Source organism: Manis javanica, chromosome 3 (genome assembly GCF_040802235.1).
Source record: "Manis javanica isolate MJ-LG chromosome 3, MJ_LKY, whole genome shotgun sequence".
In the NCBI taxonomy this organism is placed as follows: domain Eukaryota; kingdom Metazoa; phylum Chordata; class Mammalia; order Pholidota; family Manidae; genus Manis; species Manis javanica.
In genome coordinates this window covers 80,534,308-80,558,686 of record NC_133158.1, presented here as the reverse complement: position 1 = coordinate 80,558,686, position 24,379 = coordinate 80,534,308, and the positions used below count along the sequence as shown (strand labels likewise).

Genomic DNA, 24,379 nt, shown 5'->3' with positions numbered 1-24,379 from the left:
GCTTTATTTTGATGCTTTTATATGAAAAAATAAACCTATTTTGTCAATAGAGTTTAAATGATTAGACACATCAGTCGATACATCCTAATGAGTCACTAAATAATGACAGAAGATAACCCTTTAAGGAAAACAAAATTTGGTTTTAAAATGTGATTAAAATGTGAAGGGTTTTCTCATTTGATAAGTGTTAGAAAAGTAAAGTATACAGGCAAGCTAACTTTTATTTATTAGCTTTTAATCTAATATCCTAATGCAGTATAATTAGAAAATATTACATAATTTTCATAGGAAACTAAAAATAGTAGATGATTAATTCCTATGAAAGAATCATACCTAAATTTTTTAAATGATGAGTTTTGAATAATTTCCTTTGTAGAACGTTCTTCACAATTAACTGTCTCGATCTACAAAAACCAAAAAAAGTCACTAAGGATCGTTGGTAGAATACTGAAAACATGTTGCCCCACCCCAGGTCTCAAGGTGGAGCTAAGACTACAATCAATACTGCTTTTTTCCTATAGCATTCCACAACTCTTATAAGAAGTTGCAGCTAACCTCAAATATCTACAGTGATAGTAAGAATTGTGCAGGCCCATATAAGGAAAAAATGCCATGGAGGTTATGCTCTGACAACTCTTAACTGGGTTGGATACATAACATACGCTCAGAGATTCAGAAATGGGGAACAATGTGCCTGGGACATTTGGATAAAACTTTACTAAGGAGCATCGTATTTATGTATACTTTACAAGAACAAGAAAAAGATTGAGATATTTAGGCAAAATTCATCATGGGTAACGGCAAGAACATAATCAATGTTTATGGACATGGATAGGACACTGGGAAAAGGGATAAGTGACAATGGACATTTATTTCCTTAGGTTTCCAATAATTTACTTTATGGATGATAGTCCTATCCTTAATACTTAGCGATCTTCCTGCAATTCCTAAGATGCAATTTTAACACATCTGTTGTATACTATTTTCAAACACTCAGTCTACTGGGAGAGGATATGAAAACTTTTGCTCAGATTAAATATAGGTATCTTAGGCAAATCGACTTGAAATTTATTTTAAGCATCTTTAATATAAAAACTAACACTGAAGTTACTTGACAACACTTGGCCAAACATGAGAACACTAGATTTGTAGGTTATTCATTCATACATTCAAAAATAAGCCTTTACCATTGTAAATATCCCCCCTGGAACTATCTACATATTCGTAGGAATCTTGAGTGCCAGAGTTGATATCATAAACCTGACATACTCCCTAGAGGCCTATGTGCCTGTATCCCAAAGACTTTACGGGAAATTTGAAGCAGCTTTTCTTATAAAAAGAAGAATTTGAAGGAAAATTATACACTTTATCTTAGACTCTTACAGCTCCATTATTTGTGTCTCAACAGAGAAGTCGACATGATTGAGGAAAACCACTCCTTGACAAATGAATTTATTCTCATAGGATTTACAGATCACCCAGAGCTAAAGACCATTCTGTTCATGGTGTTCCTTACCATCTATCTGATCACCATGGTGGGGAATCTCGGCCTGGTGGCATTGATTTACATGGAGCGTTGTCTTCACACGCCAATGTACATCTTTCTAGGTAACCTTGCACTTATGGATTCCTGTTGTTCCTGTGCCATTACCCCCAAGATGTTAGGGAACTTCTTTTCTAAGGACAGAATGATTTCCCTCAGGGAATGCATGGCACAGTTTTACTTTCTCTGCCTTGCTGAAACTACAGGTTTCTTTCTCCTGGCTGCAATGGCCTATGACCGCTGTGTGGCCATATGTAGGCCACTGCAGTACCACACCATGATGTCAAAGAAACTCTGCCTTCAGATGATAACAGGGGCCTACATAACTGGAAACATGCATGCCATGATTCAGGTAGGGTTTCTCTTTAGGTTAACTTTCTGTAGGTCTCACCAAATCAATCACTTCTTTTGTGATGTTCTTCCATTATACAGACTCTCCTGTGTTGACCCTTATATCAATGAATTGATGATATTTATTTTTTCAGGGTCATTTCAAATCCTCACTATGACAATAGTTATAATCTCTTATATTTTCATCCTTTTCACAGTTTTTCTAATGAAATCCAAAGAGGGAAGAGGCAAAGCCTTATCTACTTGTGCATCCCACTTTCTCTCTGTCTCAATATTCTATGGTTCTCTTTTCTCCATGTACATTCGACCAAGTTCAGTTAAAGAAGGGGATAAAGATATACTTATTTCTGTTTTTTATACTTTAGTGATTCCTTTATTAAACCCTTTTATTTATAGTCTAAGAAATAAGGTAGTAATAAATGTTATGAAAAAAATTATAAAAAAGATATCATAAAAACTAAAACAAAACATTAGTGGAAAATTGATTTTAACTTGTTAAAACATTTCTCAAAACCAGAGAATGCTGAGAAAGTGGAAATGGGCACTTGGTATATAAATATCAATTACTAAAACATGCTAGTGTATAAGCCAAATAAGTTTAAAAAGGACATGTATTTTAAAATCTAAACTACTAGCTTCTCACAGGAGTGAACTAAATAATGACCTTTGAGGTCACAAATTGTGTTATGATATAGTTATAATAGTAACTATTTGTTTCAGAGTATAAAGAGTTACAATATTCAACAAATTCAACTATTCTAGGAATATAATTCAGTGTTTATAAAAGTCACCTCCATTTACCTCTGTTAGCAAATTTCTGGAATCCCACAGCATAAATTTACAAACTCTGGCATATTCCAAGTTCTCAAACATTAATCCCTTCTCAAGCAACACCATGTGACAGAGGTAACTATATATTTCAATTCGATTCTTGACATAGAGCTCATTTAAAAATTAAATTAAATATCAATTCATGGAAAACAGGTATTCTCTAATCAAGAACATTATCATCTTTAGTTTTAGTCAATTTTGCTAAAGTTCTCTGAAATGCTGTATCTGTATAATGGTGATTTACCAATCTGTAGCTGAAAATGATGCAATTTATATTGATGTATCCATGGATTTTTATGTTTTTATGTAGATTGAATAGTTGTCCTTCATGAATGACACTGTAATTCTGAAACATTTATTTAAATCAAAGGTTTTTTTCCCTTTTCCCTCTTTCATATTATTTCTCTTGCTTTTTATTAAGAATACCAGCAACCAGTACTGCTTCTAATGTAGATTACTTATATATTCATAGCAAAGCTAGAAATTTTGTTGAAGCATATTTGTTGAAGCATGTTGAAAATTCTATAAACAAAAATTTTTTGTTCACTTAGACATGTACAAATATAAAATAAAAAAACAATTTACTGAGAATTATTACCTGCTAAGAATAAAGCAAGACTTTTCATATATACCACCTACCAATTGTCACCCCTTATTTTTGATGTTTCCCTCAGCAAAAATATCATACTTTGAAATAATAAGTATTTTTACTATCTTTGGATGTACTCTCAGAAGAGAAATTGCTGAATTAAATGGTAGTTCTTTTTTTAATTTTTTGAGGATCCTCCACACTGTTTCTAAAGTGACTGCACCAGTAAATAATCCTCCCAGTGGTGCACAAGAGTTCCCTTTTTGCCACATGCATGCCGGCATTTGTCATTTCTTGTCTTTTTGATCCGGGCCACTCTAACAGACATAAGATGATATTTCATTTGGGATTTCATTTGCATTTCCCTACTGATTATGATAATGTGCATCTTTTCATGTACCCATTGGCCTTTCAGAGATATGTTTTGGAAAAATATTTATTCATGTCATTTGCCTATTTTTAAACTGGGTTATATGGTTTTTTGCTTTTAAACTATATGACTTACTATTTAGATGTTAATCCATTATCGAATAGCTGGTTTGCAAATATTTTTCCCATTCCATGGGTTGTCTTTTCATTTTTTGGTGGTTTATTTTGCTACATGAAGCCTTTTGCTCAATGTAGTCCTGCTTATATTTTTTATTTGGTTGCATATGCTTTAGATATCATATACAAAAAATCATTACCAAGACCTGGGACATTATTCCTATGTTTCTTTTAGAGTTTCATGGTTTCAGGTCATACATTTAGGTCTTTAATCCATTTTGAGTTAATTGTGAGTGGTGTGAGATAGGGGTCGTTTCATTCTTTTACATGTGAATGTCCAATTAGCCCAGCACCATTTATTGAAGATACTATATTTCCTCCACTGAGTATTCTTGTCTTGCCTGACAAATATCTGTTCACTCTATATGCTTGGGTTCATTTCTGGGCTCTTGATTCTGTTCCATCAATATGTACGTTTGTTTTTATGCCAGAACCATATTGCTTTTATACTACAGCATTGTCCAAAGGGGATGAAAACACTAATCAAAAAGATATCTGTATTCCCACATATGCAGCAGCATTATTTATAATAGCCAAGGCATGGAAACTAGTCCCATGAGGAAGGGAAGGTTTACAATGTCCCTGCAGAGTTTCCCTGCCTTGAAGCAGGGAGCTGGAATTTATCATTTTCATCGAACAGTCACTGGATGTAGACTTTCCGAAAGGAAAATATATAAGACTATCATCAGACAATTATCTTCATCTAAGGATATTAACTAGAAAGGAACTCAATTCAGAGCTATCAGCTACTGGCACTCTTACTGCTGTGTAAATAGGTGGTATCTGGGCTGTGAACTATAGACCCATGACAGGCAACCTCTTGTACTGTTCAGAAATACTTTCTTATAATAAATTTCTGGAAATCTCCACCAGGACTGGGGTCTTTCCTTCTCCTGGAGAATCTCACAAGGGATGCCTACAGTTTCAACTGCTGAAGTTGCAATACCACCCCAATATCTATCTTCTCCCTCCTCTTGATACTCTACACCTCTGTTATGCCAGGTGAATAACATGGTGAGATGATCCAGAATCTGATGATTCCTGTGGAATCTGGGCCTTCGTCACCATGCCCTTTTCAGACCATGGTTGTTACATTAGTTTATTTACTGCTAATTGAGCAAGGGAATACGAAGTGATGCCTATGTATCATCTGAACATCAAACATATTTTTCTGCCCCGTTACAACAGCATTGCCTATTTTTGATAATCAGGGTCAATTACGCTTATAAGCCTATGACCCTTACCTTTTCTGGTAGACTCTTGGAAACAGGAATTCAAAGTGACTGAGTGACAGCTATAACTTAACATATAATAGAATTGTTGTACATTCCCTGGTAAGAGCAGTTTCTCTCTAAGAACCAGGATTGGTAAACTCACACAGATCTGGGACTTGGTAAAATAGAATACAAATTCCCCAAGAGGGTCATTTGGGGATGACCCTACACCCTAGTATTTAACCTATGGAGAACGTGGCAACATAAAATGATCATTTATTTCAGGAGGATGCAAATATGCATTGGTCCATGCAAATTTGAAATGTCCATTTCATCAATTCATTAAGCCAGTAGTGAGAAACGAGGTCAGGATGACTGCAGCGAATTTGAGACTAGAGAACTGAGACTACAGACAGCTTCTACCAGAGAGAAATCCCTAGCAGGAGGAGTAAAACCACAGAGACATTCCACAAGCTAGAGTCCTCCTCAGGTGTCCTGAAGTCAATTTTTTCCTCATTACAAAGTCATTAAAATACATCTGCTTTGCTGTTTTTCCCCCCTTGGTGTCCAATGAGAGAGACTTTTGGGAAAGAGCATGTGCAGTAGAAATTAGCTTACATCATTGCTATCTGTCAATTAACAAGTGTTTGCGTGACAATCCCCCTCCTTAAAACACATTTCAAGCCCCATAAAAAGGAACTTTCCCGAAATATCTGGGGTCTTCTGACACTAAGTCAGGGCCAGCTCTATTACAGAGCATAATAATCTTGCTTGTCTGTTTTCTTCAGTAGTTTTACTCTGACTTACCTTCATCACTGAACTGAATCTCCTTCCCAACAATAGAGTACAATTATTTTACCAACCACTGTCCAATACCACACTACCTATATTGAAAACTAGGTTTCTTGGTCTGGTGCAACGTTATGTACCACTCTAACAGGCTCAGAGAGTTGTTTCCTGAGGCCTTTCAGATAGAAAAGATAATTCATACCTAGACTAAGTTGATTCTAGTCAAAATGAATTTCTTCCCTCTCACAGCAGCAGAGGTTCATATTAGCCAACTTGCCACCAAGTAACTTCCTGATCTCCTTGAGGGATATTGTTATACTCTGACAGCAATACTTGTATCAGAAAAATGAGACTTTGAAACAAAAGACTATAATAAGAGTCAAAGAAGGACATTACATAATGATAAATAGATCATTCCAACAATATGTTATGATACTTATAAATATCTATGCATATAAAAGTACCTAAATATATAAAGCAAATAAAGATACATATAAAAAGACATAAAGAGAGAAAGTGATGGTAATACAATAACAGTATAGGATTTTCACATGCCATTTATATCAATGGATACATCATCAAGACATAGAATCAATAATGAAATAGTGGCTTTGAATGACACATTAGATAAGATGAACTTCACAGATATATACAGAATATTCCACACCCAAACAGGAGATTACATGTTCTTTCAAGTGTACATGAAACATATTATAGGAAAGATTACACATTAAGTCACAAAAGAAGTCAGTAAATTTGAGAAAACTGAAATCATGTCAAGCATGTTTTCTTACCACAATGGTATGAAACTAGAAATCAATTAGCAGAAAAAACTAGAACTAAGACAAACACATGGAGGCTATACAGCATGATACTAAATGATCAGTGAATCAAAGACGAAATAAAAAATACATGGAGACAAATGAAAATGGAAACAAAAAATTCCAAAATTTTGGGGATACAGTAAAAGCAGTTCTAAGATGTAACTTTATAGCTGTAAAGGCCTACCTCAAGAAACAGGAAAAATCTCAAACAATCTAACCCTACACCTAAATGAACTAAAAGAAGAACAAACAAAGCCCAAAGCTAGTAGAAGGAGGGAAATAATAATGACCAGAGAAGATATAAATAAAACAGCCGAACAAAGCAATAGAAAAGATGTGTGAAGTTAAGAGTTGATTCTTCGAAAAGATAAACAAAACTAATAAACCCTTAGCTAAATTCATCAAGATAAAAAGAGAAAGGACTCAAAACAATAAACTCAGAAATGAGAGAGGAGACATTTCAAACACACCACAGAAATACAAAGGATTATAGGAAACTACTTTGAAAATTATACACAAACACATTGGACAACCTAGAGGAAAATAAATGCCTATCAACATACAACCTTCCAAGAATTAATCAGAAAGAAATAGAATCTTTAAAGACCATTACTAGTAATAAATTGAATTGGTAATAAAAAAAATTCCAACAAACAAGTCTAGAACAACATGGTGTCACAGGTGAATTTTGCCAAACATTGAATGAAGAGCTAATGCCTATCCTTCTTAATCTATCCTAAAATACAGACAAGGAAGGAATGCTTCCCAATTCAGTCTGTGAGGACATTACCCTCACTAAAACCAGACAAAAACATTATGAAAAAACAAAATTATAGGCCAATATCTGTGATGAACATAGATTCTTAAAATCTTAAAAAATTATTAGCAGGGGATTCAAGATGATGGCATGAGAGGTGAGACAGAGAACTCCTCCTAAAACCACATATAATACAAAAATACAGTTAATACAAAGAATCCTAAAAGAGCAACAGGAAAGAAGGCTGGGCCAGAATGCACACACCTGGAGAACAGAGCAGACCTCATGAAACGGGGAAACATACCAACGCCTTGATCAGTCAGGACCCAAGCCCTTCCCCACGCCAGCTCACAGGTGGGAAGAAGAGAAATGGAGTGGGAGCAGGTAGATGCCTAGGACTGCTGAACACCCAGCCCTAGAGATCAGCTACAGGAGCACAAACGGACATTGCAAGATGCTCTGGAGATTAGTAGGGTTGGAAAGCAAAGACAGGCAGAATACTTGGAGAGACTGAGATTCCAGCCATTTGTGGAGGACAGGAATCCACATCTAGCCCCCCTGGCACAAAGGAAAGGTGGGCGGACTGAGAGGCTTCCTAGCAGTGAGAGAGATGCTGAAGGGGCAGGGTTTGCATGGAGTTTGCTGCACAGAAGGGATAGATGGACAAGGTTGTCTGGGCATGCTCTGCCCAGCAGGTTGGGAACTTTCAGTAGCTTCAGGCGCTCCATCCCCCTGACTGGCTTCTCAGCTCAAAGGCCCCTCACTGTGAACGCAGTCTTCCTCTGTCTTCTTCCTGGCCTGTCTGCACGAGCTTGCAAACTAGCACTCCTGGCCTGACGTGAGGCCAGCCAGAGAAAGGCCCTGCCTAAGGCAGCTACAAACTGAAAGCACAGAGGCTTATACCTGTGTGATCCACCCACTGGTTCTGAGAGAGGAGACAGGTACTGCTGCCGGAAAACAGGAAACAGCTCTTTCCTCCACCCAGGCACCAGTGCAGCTCCCCTGCAACCCCCGGCATCACTCCAGGGACTGAGCACTTCCAGAGACTAGAGATTCTGGACACTAGAGGGAGCCACATAGAAATACGAAACATCAAAGGAACTTGGTTCAGATGAAAATCTCACAAACCACAGAAAAAGGGCAAAAATGAAACTGAAATCACCCATCTTCCTGAAAGAGAGTTAAAAAAAGATCATAAACATGCTAATGGAAGTACAGAAAAATATTCAAGAATTCAGGACAAATTTAGAATGGAGACACAATCATTAAGAAATTCCATATGTGAAATGAAACATACAAGGGAAGGATTTAAAAGCAAATTAGATGTAGTAGAAGAGACAATAAATGGAATAGAAATTAGAGGAATACAAAGAAGCTAATGCACAGAGAGAAAAAGGATCTCTAAGAATGAAAAAATACTGAGAGAACTGTGACCAAATCAAATGGAACAATATTTGCATTATATGGGTACAAGAAGAAGAAGAGAGAGGAAAAGGGATATAAAGTGTCTTTGAGGAGATAACTGCTGAAAACTATCCCAGTCTGGAGAAAGAGATAGTTTCTCAGGCCATGGAGGTACACAGATCTCCCAACACAAGGGACTCAAGAAAGACAACACCAAGACATATAATAATTAAAATGACAAAGAACAAGGATAAGGACAGACTTTTAAAAGCAGCTAAAAGAGAAAAAAGACCACAATGGAAAACCCATCAGGCTTTCATCAGACAAAGAAACCTTACAGGCCAAAAGGAGGTGGCATGGTATATTTAATGCAATGAAGTAGAAGGGCCTCAAACCAAGAACACTCTACCCGGCAAGATGATTATCATTTAAATTTGAAGGAGGAATTAAACAATTTTCAGAAAACCAAAAGCTGAGAGAATTTACCCCCCACAAACTACATCTACAATGATTGCTATAGATGGAAGTATTCCTAAGACTAAATAGCTGACACCAGAGGAATTGAAAACACACCTAAGAAAGTAGAAGAATTAATTACTAAGCAGATGCAAAATCAAATCAATTACCACCAAAGTCAATCAAGGGTAGACAAAGAGTACAGAATATGATATCTAATATAAAAAAATGAGGAGCAAGAAAAAGGAGGGGAAAAAAAAAGAACCTTTAGGCTATGTTTATAATAATATAGTAAGTGAGTTAAATTAGACAGTTAGATAGTGAGAGCATTACCCTTGAACCTTTGGTAACCACGAATTTCAAGCCTGCAGTGGCAAAAAGCAAATACCTATGGATAATCACCCTAAATGTAAATGGTCTGAATGCATGTATCAAAAGACATAGAGTCAGTGAATGGATAGAAAAAAAGAAAAGACCCATCTATATGCTTCCTACAAGAGACTCACTTCAAACCCAAAGACATACATACACTAAAAGTGAAGGGATAGGAAAAGATATTTCATGCAGACAAAAGGGAGAAAAAATCAGGAGTTGCAGAACTTGTATAAGACAAAATAGACTTCAAAACAAAAAAAGTAACAAGGGGGACAAAGAGGGACATTACATAATGATAAAGGGATCAGTTCAATAAGAAGATACAACTAATATAAATACCTATGCACCCAACATAGGATCACCTACATAAGTGAAACAAATAATAACAGAATTAAAAGGGTAAATAGAATGCAATGCATTCATTTTAGAAGACTTCAACACACCACTCACTCCAAAGGACAGATTAATCAGACAGAAAATAAATAAGGAGATAGAGGCACTAAACAATGCGTCAGAACAGATGGACCTAACAAACATCTACAGAACACTCCATCCAAAATCAGCAGAATACACATTCTTCTCAAGTGCACATGGAATACTTTCAAGAAAAGATCATATACTGGGCCACAAAAAGTGTCTCAGTAAATTTAAAAAACTGAAATTATACCAAGAAGCTTCTCAGACCACAAAGGTATGAAACTAAAAATAAATTATGCAAAGAAAATGAAAAAGTCGACAAATGCATGGAAGTTTAATAACATGCTCCTACATAATCAATGGATCAATGATCAAATAAAAACAGAGATCAAGCAATATATGAAGACAAATGACAACAATAATTCAATACCACAAAAACTGTGGATGTAACAAAGGCCACGCTAAGAGGGAAGTATATTGCAATACAGGCCTACCTCAGGAAAGAAGAACAATCCCTTATGAACAGTCTAAGCTCACAATTAACAAAACTAGAAAAAGAAGAACACATGAGGCACAAAGTCAGTAGAAGGATGGGCATAATAAAGATTAGAGCAGAAATAAATAAAATCTAGAAAGAATCAATGAAGGAATCTTTGAAAGCAGGAACTGATTCTTTGAGAAAATAAACAAAATAGATAAACCCGTAGCCAGACTTATCAAGAAAAAAGAGTTTACATACATAAAGAGAATCAGAAATGAGAAAGGAAAAACATGAAAGACACCACAGTAATACCGAGAATTATGAGAGAATACTATAAAAATCATCTGCTAAGAAAATGGATAACCTAGAAGAAATGGACAACATTCTAGAAAAATACAACCTTCCAAGACTGACCAAGGAAGAAACAGGAAATCTAAAAAGATCAATAACCAGCAATAAACTTGAATTGATAGCCAAAAACTACCTGAGAACAAAACTTCTGCACTAGATGGTTTTACTGCTGAATTTCATTAAACCTTTAGAGAAGACCTAATACCCATATACCTTAAAGGTTTCCAAAAAGTATAAGAGGAGGGAATACTCCCAAACTCATTCTATGAGGCCAGCATCACTCTAATACCAAAACCAGGCAAAAACACCACAAAAAAAGAATATTACATGCCTAAAGCAATCTACAGATTCAATAGAATCCCTATCAAAATATCAACAGCGTTCTTCAATGAACTAGAGAAATTGTTCTAAAATTCATATGGAACCAAAAAATACCCTGAATAGCCAAAGCAATTCTGAGAAGGAAGAATAAAGCAGGGGGATTACACTCCCTGACTTCAAGCTCTACTACAAAGCCACAGTAATCAAGACAATTTGGTACTGGCACAAGAACAGACCCATAGACCAATGGAACAGACTAGAGAGCCCAGATATAAACCCAAACATATATGGTCAATTAACATATGATAAAGGAGCCATGGATATACAATGAGAAAATGACAGCCTCTTCAACAGCTGGTATTGGCAAAACTGGACAGCTACATGCAAGAGAATGAAACTGGATTATTGTCTAACCCCATACACAAAGGAAAACTTGAAATGGATCAAAGACCTGAATGTAAGCCATGAAACCACAAAAATCCTGGAGGAAAACATAGGCAAAAATAACTTTTTCCTGAGCAACGTTTTTCTGAACACATCTCCTTAGGCAAGAGAAACTAAACTTAAAATGAACAAGTGGGACTATACCAAACTAAAAAGCTTCTGTACAGCAAAGGACACCATCACTAGAACAAAAAGGCATCCTACAATATGAGAGAAGACATTCATAAATGACATATCTGATAAGGGGCTGACATCCAAATTATATAAAGAGCTCACAGAACTCAACAAACAAAAAGCAAATAAGCCAATTAAAAAATGGGCAGATGAGCTGAACAGACACATCTCCAAAGAAGAAATTCATATGGTCAACAGACACATGAAAAGATGCTCCACATCGCTACTCATCAGAGAAACGCAAATTAAAACAACAATGAGATACCACCTCACACCAGTTATGATGGCCAACATAGAAAAGAATAGGAACAACAAATGCTGGTGTGGATGCAGAGGAAGGGGAATCCTCCTGTACTGCTGATGGGAATGTAAACTAGTTCAAACGTTGTAAAAGCAGTATGGAGGTTCCTCAAAAAACTCAAAATAGAAATATCATATGACCCAGGAATTCCACTCCTAGGAATTTACCCTAAGAATGCAGGATCCCAGTTTCAAAAAACATATGCACCCCTGTGTTTATTGCAGCTCTATTTACAATAGCCAAGATATGGAAGCAACCTAAGTGTCCATTGGTAAATGAATGGATAAAGAAGATGTGGTACATCTAAACAATGGCATAATACTCAGCCATAAGAAGAAAACAAATCCTACCATTTGCAACAACATGGATGGAGCTAGAGGGTATTATGATCAGTGAAATAAGCCAGGCAGAGAAAGACAAGTACCAAATGATTTCCCTCATCTGTGAAGCATAAGAACAAAGCAAAAACTGAAGGAACAAAGCAGCAGCAAACTCAAAGAACCAAGAATGGACTAACAGTTACAAAGGGAAAGGGACTGGGGAGGGTGGGTGCAAAGGGAAGGAGAAAGAGAATAAGGGGCATTACAATTAGCATGCATAACATAGAGGGGGCACGGGGAAGGCATCATACCACAGAGAAGACGAGTAGTGACTCTATAGCATCTTACTATGCTGATAGACAGTGACTGTAGTGGCTATGTGGTGGGGACTTGATAATGGGGGAAATCTAGTAACCATAATGTTGCCCATGTGATTTTATATTAAGGATACCAAATAAAATAAAATTATTAGGAAACCAAATTCAGCAATACATTTAAAGGATCATTCACCATGAGTAAGTGGAGTTATTCCAGGGATGGAAACATGGTCCATCCTCTGCAAATTAAACAATGTTATACACCACATTTGCAATAAGAAGGATGAAAACCATATGATTATCTCAGTATATGTAGAAAAACATTTGACAAACATCAACATCCTTCATGATAAAAACCCTAAACAAAATGGGTTTAGAAGGAACATGCCTCAACATAAGAAAGGCCGTATAGGACAAAACCACAGCTAACGTCATATTCACTGTGGAAAAGATGAAATCATTTCACTAAGATAATGTCTACAAGGATGTCCACTGCCACCACTTTTGTTCAACGTAATACTGCCAGTCCTAGTTACAGCAGTCAGACAAGAAAAAGAAAGAAAAGGCATTAAACTGGTAAAGAAAATGTAAAACTCTTGCTATTTGCAGATGACATGACAGTTTTTTATAGAAAACCCTAAAGACTCCATCCAAATATTAACTGAATTCAGTAAATTTGTGGGATACAAAATTAATATGCAGAAATCTGTCATATGTCTATATACTAATGACAAGCTACAAGAAAGATAAATAAAGAAAGCAATCCCATTTACAACTGCATCAAAAATAGTAAAATACCTAGGAATAAACTTATCCAAGGAGGTGACAAACCTGTATTCTGAAAACTATACACTGATGAAAGAAACTAAAGATGATACGAAAAATGTACAGATATACTCTTTCATAGATTTTAACAACTAATACTGTTAGAATGTCCCATAGTACCCAAAGCAATCTCTGGATTCAGTGCAATGCAATCTTGAGCGAAATACCAATAGCATTTTCACAAAACCAGAATAAATCATTTTAAAACTTCTATGGAACTACAAAAGATTCTGAATAACCAAAGCAATCTTGAGAAAGAAGAACAAAGATGGAGGACTCATGATCCCTGATTTGAAATTATACTACAAAGCTATAATAATCAAAACAGTAAGGTACTGGCACAAAAATAGACACATAGATCAGTGGAGCAGAATAGAAAGCACAGAACTAAACTGATGCTTATGTGGTCAATCAATATATGACAAAGTTGGTAAGAATATATAATGGGGAAAAGAGTTTCAGTGAATGGTTTGAGGAAAACTGGACAGCTACCTGCAGAACTTTGAAACTAGACCACTTTCTTACACCATACACAAAAACTAATTCAAAATGGATTAAAGATCTAAGTGTAAGAACTGAAAACATAAATCTCCTAAAAGATAATATAATAACCTCTTGAACATCAGCCTTACCAATAATTTCCTGAATATGTGGCCTCAGTCAACAGAAACAAAAGCAAAATTAAACAATTGGGACTACATCAAACTAAAAAGCTTTTGCACAGCAAAAGAAACCAAAAACAAATGTCACTCTACTAAATTGGAGAAGATATGTATAAATGATATATCCTACAAAGGGTTAATATCCAAAATACATAAAGAACTCATACAACTCAACAACAAAAAAACCCTAACAATGTGATTACAAAATGTGCAGGGGATCTGAATAGACATAAAGAAGACATACAGGTGGCCAACAGACACATGAAAAGATGCTCCATATCATTCACTAATGATCAGGGAAATGTAAATCAAAACCACAATGAGATATCAACTCATGCCATTCATAATGGCTATTAGAAACACAAAAAGTAATAAGAGTTAGAAGGGAGAGAAAAACGGGAAACCTGTGCATTTGCTGATAGAAATATAAAATGATGCCTCCACTATGAAAAACAAACAGTATAGAGGTTCATCAATAATTAAAAATATAAATATCATGTGATCTAGTAATGCTACTTCTGGGTACTTATCCAAGGAAATGAAAACATTAATTTCAAAAGGATATATGAACCTTCATATTTACTGCAGCATTATTTATAATAGCTAACATATGAAATCAACCTAAGTAGATTAGATGAATGGATAAAGAAAATAGGGTATATATGCACAATAGAATATTACTCAATGAAAATAAAAAAGAGATCTTGGCCATCCATGGTAATATGGATAGAACTAGAGAGTATTATGAAATAAGACACAGAGGTGAAATGAGACAGAAGACAAATAACATATGATTTCACTTATATGACAAATTTAAAACACAATACAAACAAGCAATAACAAAACATAAATACATTCATAAAACCAGAAAACAAACCGGTAGTTGCCAGAGGGGAGGGGATTGAGAGGACAGGTGTAATAGGTGAAGGGTATTGAGAGGTACAGATTTTCAATTCTGAAATTTTTACTTTTTAAAAATGAAGATGAAAACTATAGCATTGGGAATATTGTGAAGCACTAGTAATATTACAGTAACTTTGTATCTTGACACTTATCATGGTGAGCATTTTATAATATATATATATTGTATCAATATGTTGTACACCTTTGATCTTGGTGATTATTACATGAGTGTATACATATGTCAAATTTATCAAACAGCATACTAAGATATGTGCATTTTATTGCATGTCCCTTAAAAAAAACTGTTGTACAATTACAAATAATATAATGCTGTATGTCAACTATACTTCAATTAAAAATATTATATAAATATCATACATCATCTCATTTCTTTTACTGAATATTTATTATTTAAGGAATAGTGTTAATGAGAGTAAAAAGTGTTTCATAGCATTAATATATATAAAATAAAATTTTTCAATAGAAATTTGTTTTACTTATTTTTTTAAATTTCTGTCATGTTTTAAAATGTGTATAGTATTTTAGTATGGTGATATATCTATACAATTTATAGGTAAAATGTATACATTTAGAACATATTCCCAATGAGTTAACTGATATGAATGTAAACCAAAAGTGGCTTGGAATCTCTCCTCTACTGAAAAGACCAGAAGATGAAAGACAGTTGAGAACAAAAGTACATGAGATAATCTGGGGAAAATTCGAGAGTGAATGAACAGGGTTTCCAAGTATAGACTCAAGGGAAACACAAGTGTCATAAAGGGCAAAGAGAACAACATGACCCAGCACAAAATACTTAGCTGGGACATTTAGGAAGGTAAGAGCACTGAGTGTTATGAAAGAAGTGAAGACTTTCTATACCAAATACTACACACTGGAAAGAAATACAGATGTTCTTTGGAGTGGCATTTAGAGTTGGTTGAGACCTTACTGAGAAAGGGGAACAGGGAACTGGCAGCAGGAGAAAAATAAATGGGAAGGATTCAAACAATTTCCAATGTATTCCCCATTCCCTTTATAGTACCTGTAAGTGTCCCCTATATCATACACTACTAAGCTTCAGCCACCATAGTTTACTATTCATTTTTAAAATTAGGTCTTGCTCTTTCAAGCACCAGACTTTTATCAGCCACTTCCATCAGGCTGCTTCTTTTCCTAATGTAATTCACTTATTGTAATCCAATTCGTCCTCCAAAGGTTCATCTGAAATCACACTTCCTTTGAGAAATCTTTTTTTTTTCTCCAGGTCACCATTTATTCCCTTCACTATTCTTTCATATAAACATGTTTACACTTTTTTATATCACAGGCTAAACTGCAAGCTAGTGAGCAATGTAAGCGTCTTTCCCAGTAGATTATGAGCTTCCTGTTGGAAGACATTGTAAAAAATAAATACTTCTTATTGTCACCATGTTACATTACATATCCACTCTGCCCATTGTCTTTTCCATACGTTCATTATCATTATGAGTACTTAGTAAAGATTAAAAAGGAAAGAGGTTTTAGTAATCAATACAGCATGTATAGAGGATCTAGTTTGTTTTGTTTTTTAGGTGTTCAAAAGATGCATGTCATGATCAGTGACTTATGAATATTCAATCAAACCTTTAACAATCAAGAGACATATAAGTCACACTCGATAAAGTGGCAAATATGTTATAAAATCAAGTAAGTATCATTTAAATAAGGAAAAGGGACAATCCTTTTTAAAAGACCTAGGGAAGTTCTCACTGAGGATATCAGATTTGAGCTCAATGATGAGTAGAATTGGAATGGAAGGAGGTGGAGAAGAAGGGGTGTTACATGAGGAAACATTATAATCAAATTAACTGAAGCAAATGTGCAGAGGAACGGTGCACCTAGAAGCGTCCTGGTAGGACAGGAAGAAAGCAAGGTGGTAGGTAAGATACAGAGAAGACTGTGGAGCATCTGGTATATCAAACTAAGGAAAATGGATTTGGTTTGAAAACTAATGAGAAGTTATTACAAATGCTTGAGCTGGGGAGTATATATGTTTTTCATTATTTTGACAAATATTTGTAGCATTACAGCATGCCAGACACTGCTCATGGTGCTGAAACTACAGGAATAAATATAACAGGGAAATTCCTTCCCTTTTAAGCCTATTATGTTATAGTGGTGGTGGGAGGGAGTGACTGGTTATAAACTACTAACAAATAACTATATAATATATTGAGATTGAATGGTGAAATAAAGGGAAAAAAGAGTGTTATAAAAAGAAAGTCAGCTGGGCTGAAGTGAAAAGAAAGAATAATCTCAGCAAGTAATATTATCAAAGTTTCCAACAAAGGTTTTTCAGGATGTGGAGACAAAATCAATTCACAGAGTGAAGTTGATGGCCTTGACTGAACCTACTTCAGTTTATTAGTCTTCTCTCCAAATCCTAATCCTCTTTCATAAATTACTTTAATCCTCAAAACATATTAATTCCTCCAGTAAGAGGTCTAATCACCCTGAGACTTTTTAAACTCAATTTAAACATTATGCACAGAATAAGGAACAAAATTGTAAAATGAGATGTTACATCAGAAGCAGCAAAATGATCACCAAATGCCCTTAATAACTTTAGTGAGTTTGCTTTTAACATCATTTTCTCAAAGGTCATCTTTAATTAATGTCACATAGGCTGTACAATGTTTTGGTGACTGAATCTCCCTACAGAAATACACTGATGCCAGTATGAGAAATCCCTTCAGCATTTAATAGGAAATTTTAACTTTGTATTGTAAGCAAAATACTTGTTGAACCTGACCTATTAGTAGCCTCCCAGATTTTCATTCATTTTATCCCACACATTTTAGAGGCAAATGTTTACACTTAGAAATTCTATGAAACCTAACACTGTAAAAAAAACAACTTTTTTTTCTTTACAAAATCTCTTTTCAAAACTGAAGGACCAGGGAAACTAGGATGAAAAAGTGTACTGCAATTTCACACTGACCATTCTGATTATAAAGCAGCACTTCAAAATATACAGGTAAGGACAGAAGGTAATACTGTTTTATAATTCAGACATATTTATAATTACATTGAATGTTATTTCTTAGTTGAAAAATTCAGTGGTATATATAATATTGTAAAACAAATCAATAAAATTTTCAGCCTATATCTTATACTGATGTTTTCATTATTGGGGAAAAAAATCTACTTTGACCATAGAACTTATGGTGATAGAAACAGTAGTCATTATGTTCTAGTGAATCACTAAATAATGATAAAAAACAGCTTTTTAAAGGAATACAAAATTTGTTCTCAAATAATTTAAAGAAATAAAAAGGGTTTTCCTTTCTATAAGGGTTAAACAACTGAAGTGCACAGGGGCAGGCTTACATTTATTGGCTTTTCATTTACTCTGATATAGTTCAGAAAATCTTACATAATGTTCTTAGGAAACAGAAAAATATTAGATAAGTAAATTCAAACACAAAAAGTACTTAAATGTTTTAAATGATAAAGTTTGAATAATTTCCCTGTAGACTATTCAAAATAATCTCAATTTACAGAAACCAAAGTGGTCACTACGGATCATTGGTAAGTTGGTAACTGATCATAGGTAACTAAAACGTTCACCTGCCCCAGGTCTTCATAGTGGAACTAAGACTGGAATCAATACTGTTTTGCCCCATTTCATTTTACACATCTTATTAGAAGTATAAATCAGAGCTAATCTCATAATGCCCACAATTCTAATAAGGCAATTATCCATGTACATGTTTTTTTAAATGTAGATTGTAGGTTATACACAAACAATTCTAGATTGTGCAGAGAATAGGAAACATTCTTGAGGTTTCAGAGAGTGGAAATAGTGTAGTTTGGGGCATTTACTTAAAGCTTTATTAGTAGCATTATACATTAAAGAATGTATTACATGAAGGAAGAAAGGATTTACATGTCTGAGCAAAATTCAACAGTTATAATGGCATGGACGTATTGTTTATGGATTTGGGCATGATCCTGGGAAAAGGGATGAGAGAGGTAATAAGCTACAGGATTTATTTTCTTAGCTTTCCAAGATGATAATCTTCTTCTAAATCCTTCATGATCTTCATTTAATTTCTAAGGTATACATTTAAGATGCCAATTGTATGCTACTTTGAAATATCTACTCGGAGGATAGATGAGTATTTTGCTTAGTTAAAAAATATATATTCAGGAAAATTGATTTTTAATTAATCTTGAAGGTCTTAAATATAAAAAGTGACAGATATTAACTGAGAATACTCAATCAAATACGGGTACCCTAGACATGTACACTATTCTCGCATAAATGAATAGGACAGACCTTTTCAGACATAAGCATTTTTCTTGGAAATATCAAACTAGTCTGGTGAATCCCGATTGTCGAGTTGAGGTAAAAAAACCAATGTCCTCTAGACATCTGTGTGCCTGGATCCCAGAGACAGCAGAGGAAGCTTGAAGAAGAAGCTTCTCTCCCTGTCATAAAAAGAATTTTTTGAAGGGAAATCACACACTTTCTAACTTAGCATCTTTTATCTCTATGGTTCCTTTATCAACAGACACGGTGGATATGACTGAGGTAAACCACTCCTTGACAAATGACTTTATCCTCAGAGGATTTACAGATCACCCAGAGCTAAAGACCATTCTGTTCGTGGTGTTCCTTACCATCTATCTGATCACCATGGTGGGGAATCTTGGCCTGGTGGCATTGATTTACATGGAGCGTCATCTTCACACGCCAATGTACATCTTTCTAGGTAACCTTGCACTGATGGATTCCTTTTGTTCCTGTGCCATTACCCCAAAGATGTTAGAGAACTTCCTTTCTAAGGACAGAATGATTTCCCTCAAGGAATGCATGGCACAGTTTTACTTTCTCTGCCTTGCTGAAAGTGCAGATTGCTTTCTCCTGGCTGCAATGGCCTATGACCGCTACGTGGCCATATGTAGGCCACTGCAATACCACACCATGATGTCAAAGAAACTCTGCATTCAGATGACCGCAGGGGCCTACATAGCTGGAAACCTGCATTCCATGATTCATGTAGGGTTTCTGTTTAGGTTAACTTTCTGTGGGTCTCACCAAATCAATCATTTCTTTTGTGATGTTCTTCCATTAATCAGACTCTCTTGTGTTGATCCTTTCATCAATGAACTGATGCTATTTATCTTCGCAGGGTCAGTTTCAGTCTTCTCTTTCATCATAATTGTAATCTCTTATCTCTGCATCCTTTCCATGATCTTCCAAATGAAATCCAAAGACGGAAGAGGCAAAGCCTTATCTACTTGTGCATCCCACTTTCTCTCTGTCTCAATATTCTATGGTTCTCTTTTCTCCATGTACATTCGACCAAATTCAATTAGAGAAGGAGATAAAGATATGCCCATTGGTGTTTTTTACACTGTAGTGATTCCTTTATTAAATCCTTTTATTTATAGTCTAAGAAATAAGCAAGTAATAAGTGTTATGACAAAAACTATGAAGCAAACTTCAAAATGTTATGAAACAAATATCTCCTGTGGAAATTGATTTTAACATGATAAAACTTTTTTAAAATTCAGTGAGTACTCAGAAAGTGGAAAATGACCACTTTGTCCATAAAATATTGAATTAATAAACATGATGGTATATGGTTCAAATAACTTCAGAAAGGAGATAGTCTGCTAGAATGTACTTCAAAATATAAGCTATAAGGTTACCTCAGCAGTTAACTGGATAAGAACTCTTGAGGTCAAAAATTGTGTCAGGGTGAAATTAGTTACACTAGTCACTAATTTCTTCAAAGTGTAATATGTACCAACTTGCAGTAATTCAAATAATACTAGAAGAGAATTGTTATATATAAAGGTTGCCCCTTATAATGTTGAGTTTATTTGGATTATGTTTGACTATTAATTCATGCAGAATATGTATTCTCTAACCAAGAACATTTTTCATCACTAGCCTTAGTCAATTTACTTTCAAGTTCTCTAAAATAGGATATCTGTATACTGGCGACTTATCAATCTGCAGTTGAAAATGATGCTATTTAAATAAAACCCCTATAGATTTTAACATTTCTATGTAGTCTGATTACTTGTCCATCATTAATGATAGTGTAATTCCTGAATATACTAATTAAATAAAGGGTTTTTCTCTCTCTCTGACATTATTACTTCTCTTGTTAGGAGTATCAGCAACTGACAGAATACAATGTAAATTATTTAGATTTTCATAGAATCAACAAAAAGCGAGAGATATGTTCAAGCATAAATGAGGCAGAAATAGTGAAAATTCTAAATATCTAAACAAAAATATTGGCAATTTCCATGTGCAAATATGAAATAAAAAAGTTTACTGAGAACCTACGATCTTCTAGACACTAAGCTAAATTTTTCATTTTTGTTACCTACCATTAGTTAGGCATTATTTTTCACATTTTCCTTGGTGAAAACCTCATATTTTGAAATACTGAGTAGCTTGCCCAAGTTCACCTAGGTCACCTGAACTGCACTAGAACTCAAATCAATAATGCCTTTTCCCTATATGCTTAGGAGTTCAGAAGATAGAGAGGTTAGTAGAGTGGGTTATTTTGTTATAAAGTAGTAAAGAAGTACAAAGTATAAAGAAGCAAACTGTGCCTTAAAAAATGGCAGGTGGAATTTGATATTTAGAGAAAAACAGGAATAAAGTTGCCCAGAGTCAAAGTTTGTTGAAACGAGTATGGCACTGGAAATGGAGGATGAGGCAGATGAACCACGGAGTAGAATCAGAAGCTGACAAGACTGCTGGTGAGAGCTCCTCTTGAGTCTGTGAAGTAAGGGTGAAAGTGGATCAAGTTGCTGAGAATCTTAAATGCCACCCTAAGAAATCTGAATTTATCTTGGAGGCATCAGGCAGTGAAGACTCTCTGCAGCAAAGTAATATGATTATAACTTTCAGAGAACTGATTGAGCAATTGATTGTAATGAGGCTAGAAGCAGTGAGACTAAATTCAATAATTCATACTCTAAATAATGAGAACTAAGACTGGAGAATATTCTAAATGGAGAGGACTACACAGATGCAGCAGCATTTTTTTAAAAAATTGTGAACTGTAACTGTTAGATAATAAAATGAAGTCCTACCTTCTTCCTTTGAGTATCACTCTCATATCTGATTCCGTATCACCAATACTTAATAGGTGCCTAACACAATCGGACATTCAATAAAAATTATCTTCAATATGTTTTTATATAATTAGGCAAGTTAATATGCAATAGGTTTTTATTTTTATTTTTGAATGAATCAACAATTTTAATGCCTCAGTTTTAATTTCTAACATTGCTCCTACTGATAGCTATGACCTATATAAACAAATTTTGATTGGGTCCTAAATACTTTTTTTTTCATTAATGTACACTTATCTGAGCAACATTATGGTTACTAGACTCTCCCCATTATCAAGGCCCCACCACATACCCCATTACAGTCACTGTCCATCAACATACTAAGGTGCTATAGAATCACTACTTGTCTTCTCTGCAGTATACTGCCTTCCCCGTGTCCCCATCTTCTACATTATGTGTGCTAACCATAATGCCCTTTTTGCCCCCTTATCCCTCCCTTCCCATCCATCCTCCCGAGTCCCTTTCCCTTTGGTAACTGTTAGTCCATTCTTGGATTCTGTGAGTCTGATGATGTTTTGTTCCTTCAGTTTTTTCTCTGTTCTTATACTCCACAGATGAGTGAAATCATTTGGTCCTTGTCTTCCTCCGCCTGTCTTCTTTCACTGAGCATAATACCCTCTAGCTCCATCCATGTTGTTACAAATGGTAGGTCTAAATACTTTTTAAAAGAGTAAAGGAATCCAGATACTAGTTTGGGAAACTCCAAATTAGATGGGCATAACTCTTTCATTGACCCTCTACCTTAGTGGATATTTTTGGTTGTCAGAATTACATGTGTCGACATGTATATTAGCTATGTACATACATATCAATTGATTTGCCTTTTGTAGGGGTACAAAGTTTTATTATGCATATCTGCACTCCCCAGCCCTCACAATTAGTAACACAGAACCCCAGAGGTCTGTTCAGGGAAGAGTATATGACTTATTTGGTGTTAATGACACCAAAGACGTGATTTTCTGGAAGTTTCTGGAAATATGTTTCTTTTATTTTAAAAGAGATCGATTAAAAAGTAGTGTTTCTACCTCTTAATGTCATGGTATGTGGATGTAAAATCTGATACTCTGTATATCCGTTTTACCAACAACAGAGAAACTAGCCTAGAAATGAAATCAACACATAGCATACCTAAGGGAACCAGAGAGAAAACACCCAAAGTCACCAGAATAAAATGTCCTCTGGTTGTATAATGAAATAAATATTGTCACTATTTAGGTTTGTTTGGAACAGATGCTTTTATCATTACTGAATAAATATTAACCATTCATTTCTGTCTCTTGCATTACCTCTCAATTTATACTAAATTTTAAATAACCCTCCGATATTCTTTTTAGCTTACAAAGAACTTTTCAGCAATATCCAATTAACTATTCATGACATCTTTAAGTTTCTTTGTTTTTTTTCATTACTATATTTCAGATTCTAATAACCCCTTTTTAAAAAATAAAAGAAAGGGAGGTTTTCTGATTTGTCCTCCGAAATAATAAGGCAAAGCACAGTGATCACACACAGACTATCTGGTTCCAGAATCTATCTTCTTAATCATTAAGTCATACTATATATACCATAAAGCAGTAAAAGTAGGAGAAAAGGAAAATTTTCAAGAAGAAGCTATCAAGTGGGCAGGGAATAGGTTAGAGGTTCAAAAAAGGTTTGGATCTATGACAATTTCCTTCAAATTTATTTTGAAAAATTGCAAACCTACAGAAAAATTTAAAAATTCTGCAATTAATGCTGATTGATTTGTTTAATGAAAATTAAACAATTATTAAACTTTACATTTTCCTGTCTATCCCCAAGGTATATAATTTATGTGTGTGTGTGTGTGTGTCTGTATGATGGTATCATAACTTTATACTCATAAATACTTCAGCATACATCTCAAAAGAACAGACATTTCCTACATATTCATATTATTGTTATCACCAAATTTCACATCACCTAATGTGAATTTAACGTTCAAATTTTTCCCAATGTCTCTAAAATTGCCTTCTATGGCAATTTATTTTTTATCAAGAATTCAATTGAAAGT

At 34.8% G+C, this 24,379-nt stretch overlaps 2 protein-coding genes across 2 annotated transcripts; both read left to right on the top strand.

Annotated features, from left to right (window-relative positions):
- Positions 1–1,196: 1,196 nt before the first annotated feature.
- On the top strand, positions 1,197–2,348 carry LOC140848168 (olfactory receptor 5K3-like). The gene has a single exon (XM_073230417.1). It carries the CDS (start codon positions 1,419–1,421, stop codon positions 2,346–2,348), a length of 930 nt encoding a protein of 309 aa, XP_073086518.1. The 5' UTR covers positions 1,197–1,418.
- Positions 2,349–19,726: 17,378 nt separating this feature from the next.
- Positions 19,727–20,728, top strand: LOC108406587 (olfactory receptor 5K1-like). Its single transcript, XM_037008323.2, has one exon. The coding sequence runs from the start codon at positions 19,736–19,738 to the stop codon at positions 20,726–20,728; it is 993 nt and encodes a 330-aa protein (XP_036864218.2). The 5' UTR covers positions 19,727–19,735.
- Positions 20,729–24,379: the final 3,651 nt, after the last annotated feature.

Excerpts from the sequence above, each read along its gene's own strand:
- LOC140848168 (XM_073230417.1), top strand. The coding sequence starts at position 1,419 with ATGATTGAGGAAAACCACTCCTTGACAAATGAATTTATTCTCATAGGA.
- LOC108406587 (XM_037008323.2), top strand. The coding sequence starts at position 19,736 with ATGGTTCCTTTATCAACAGACACGGTGGATATGACTGAGGTAAACCAC.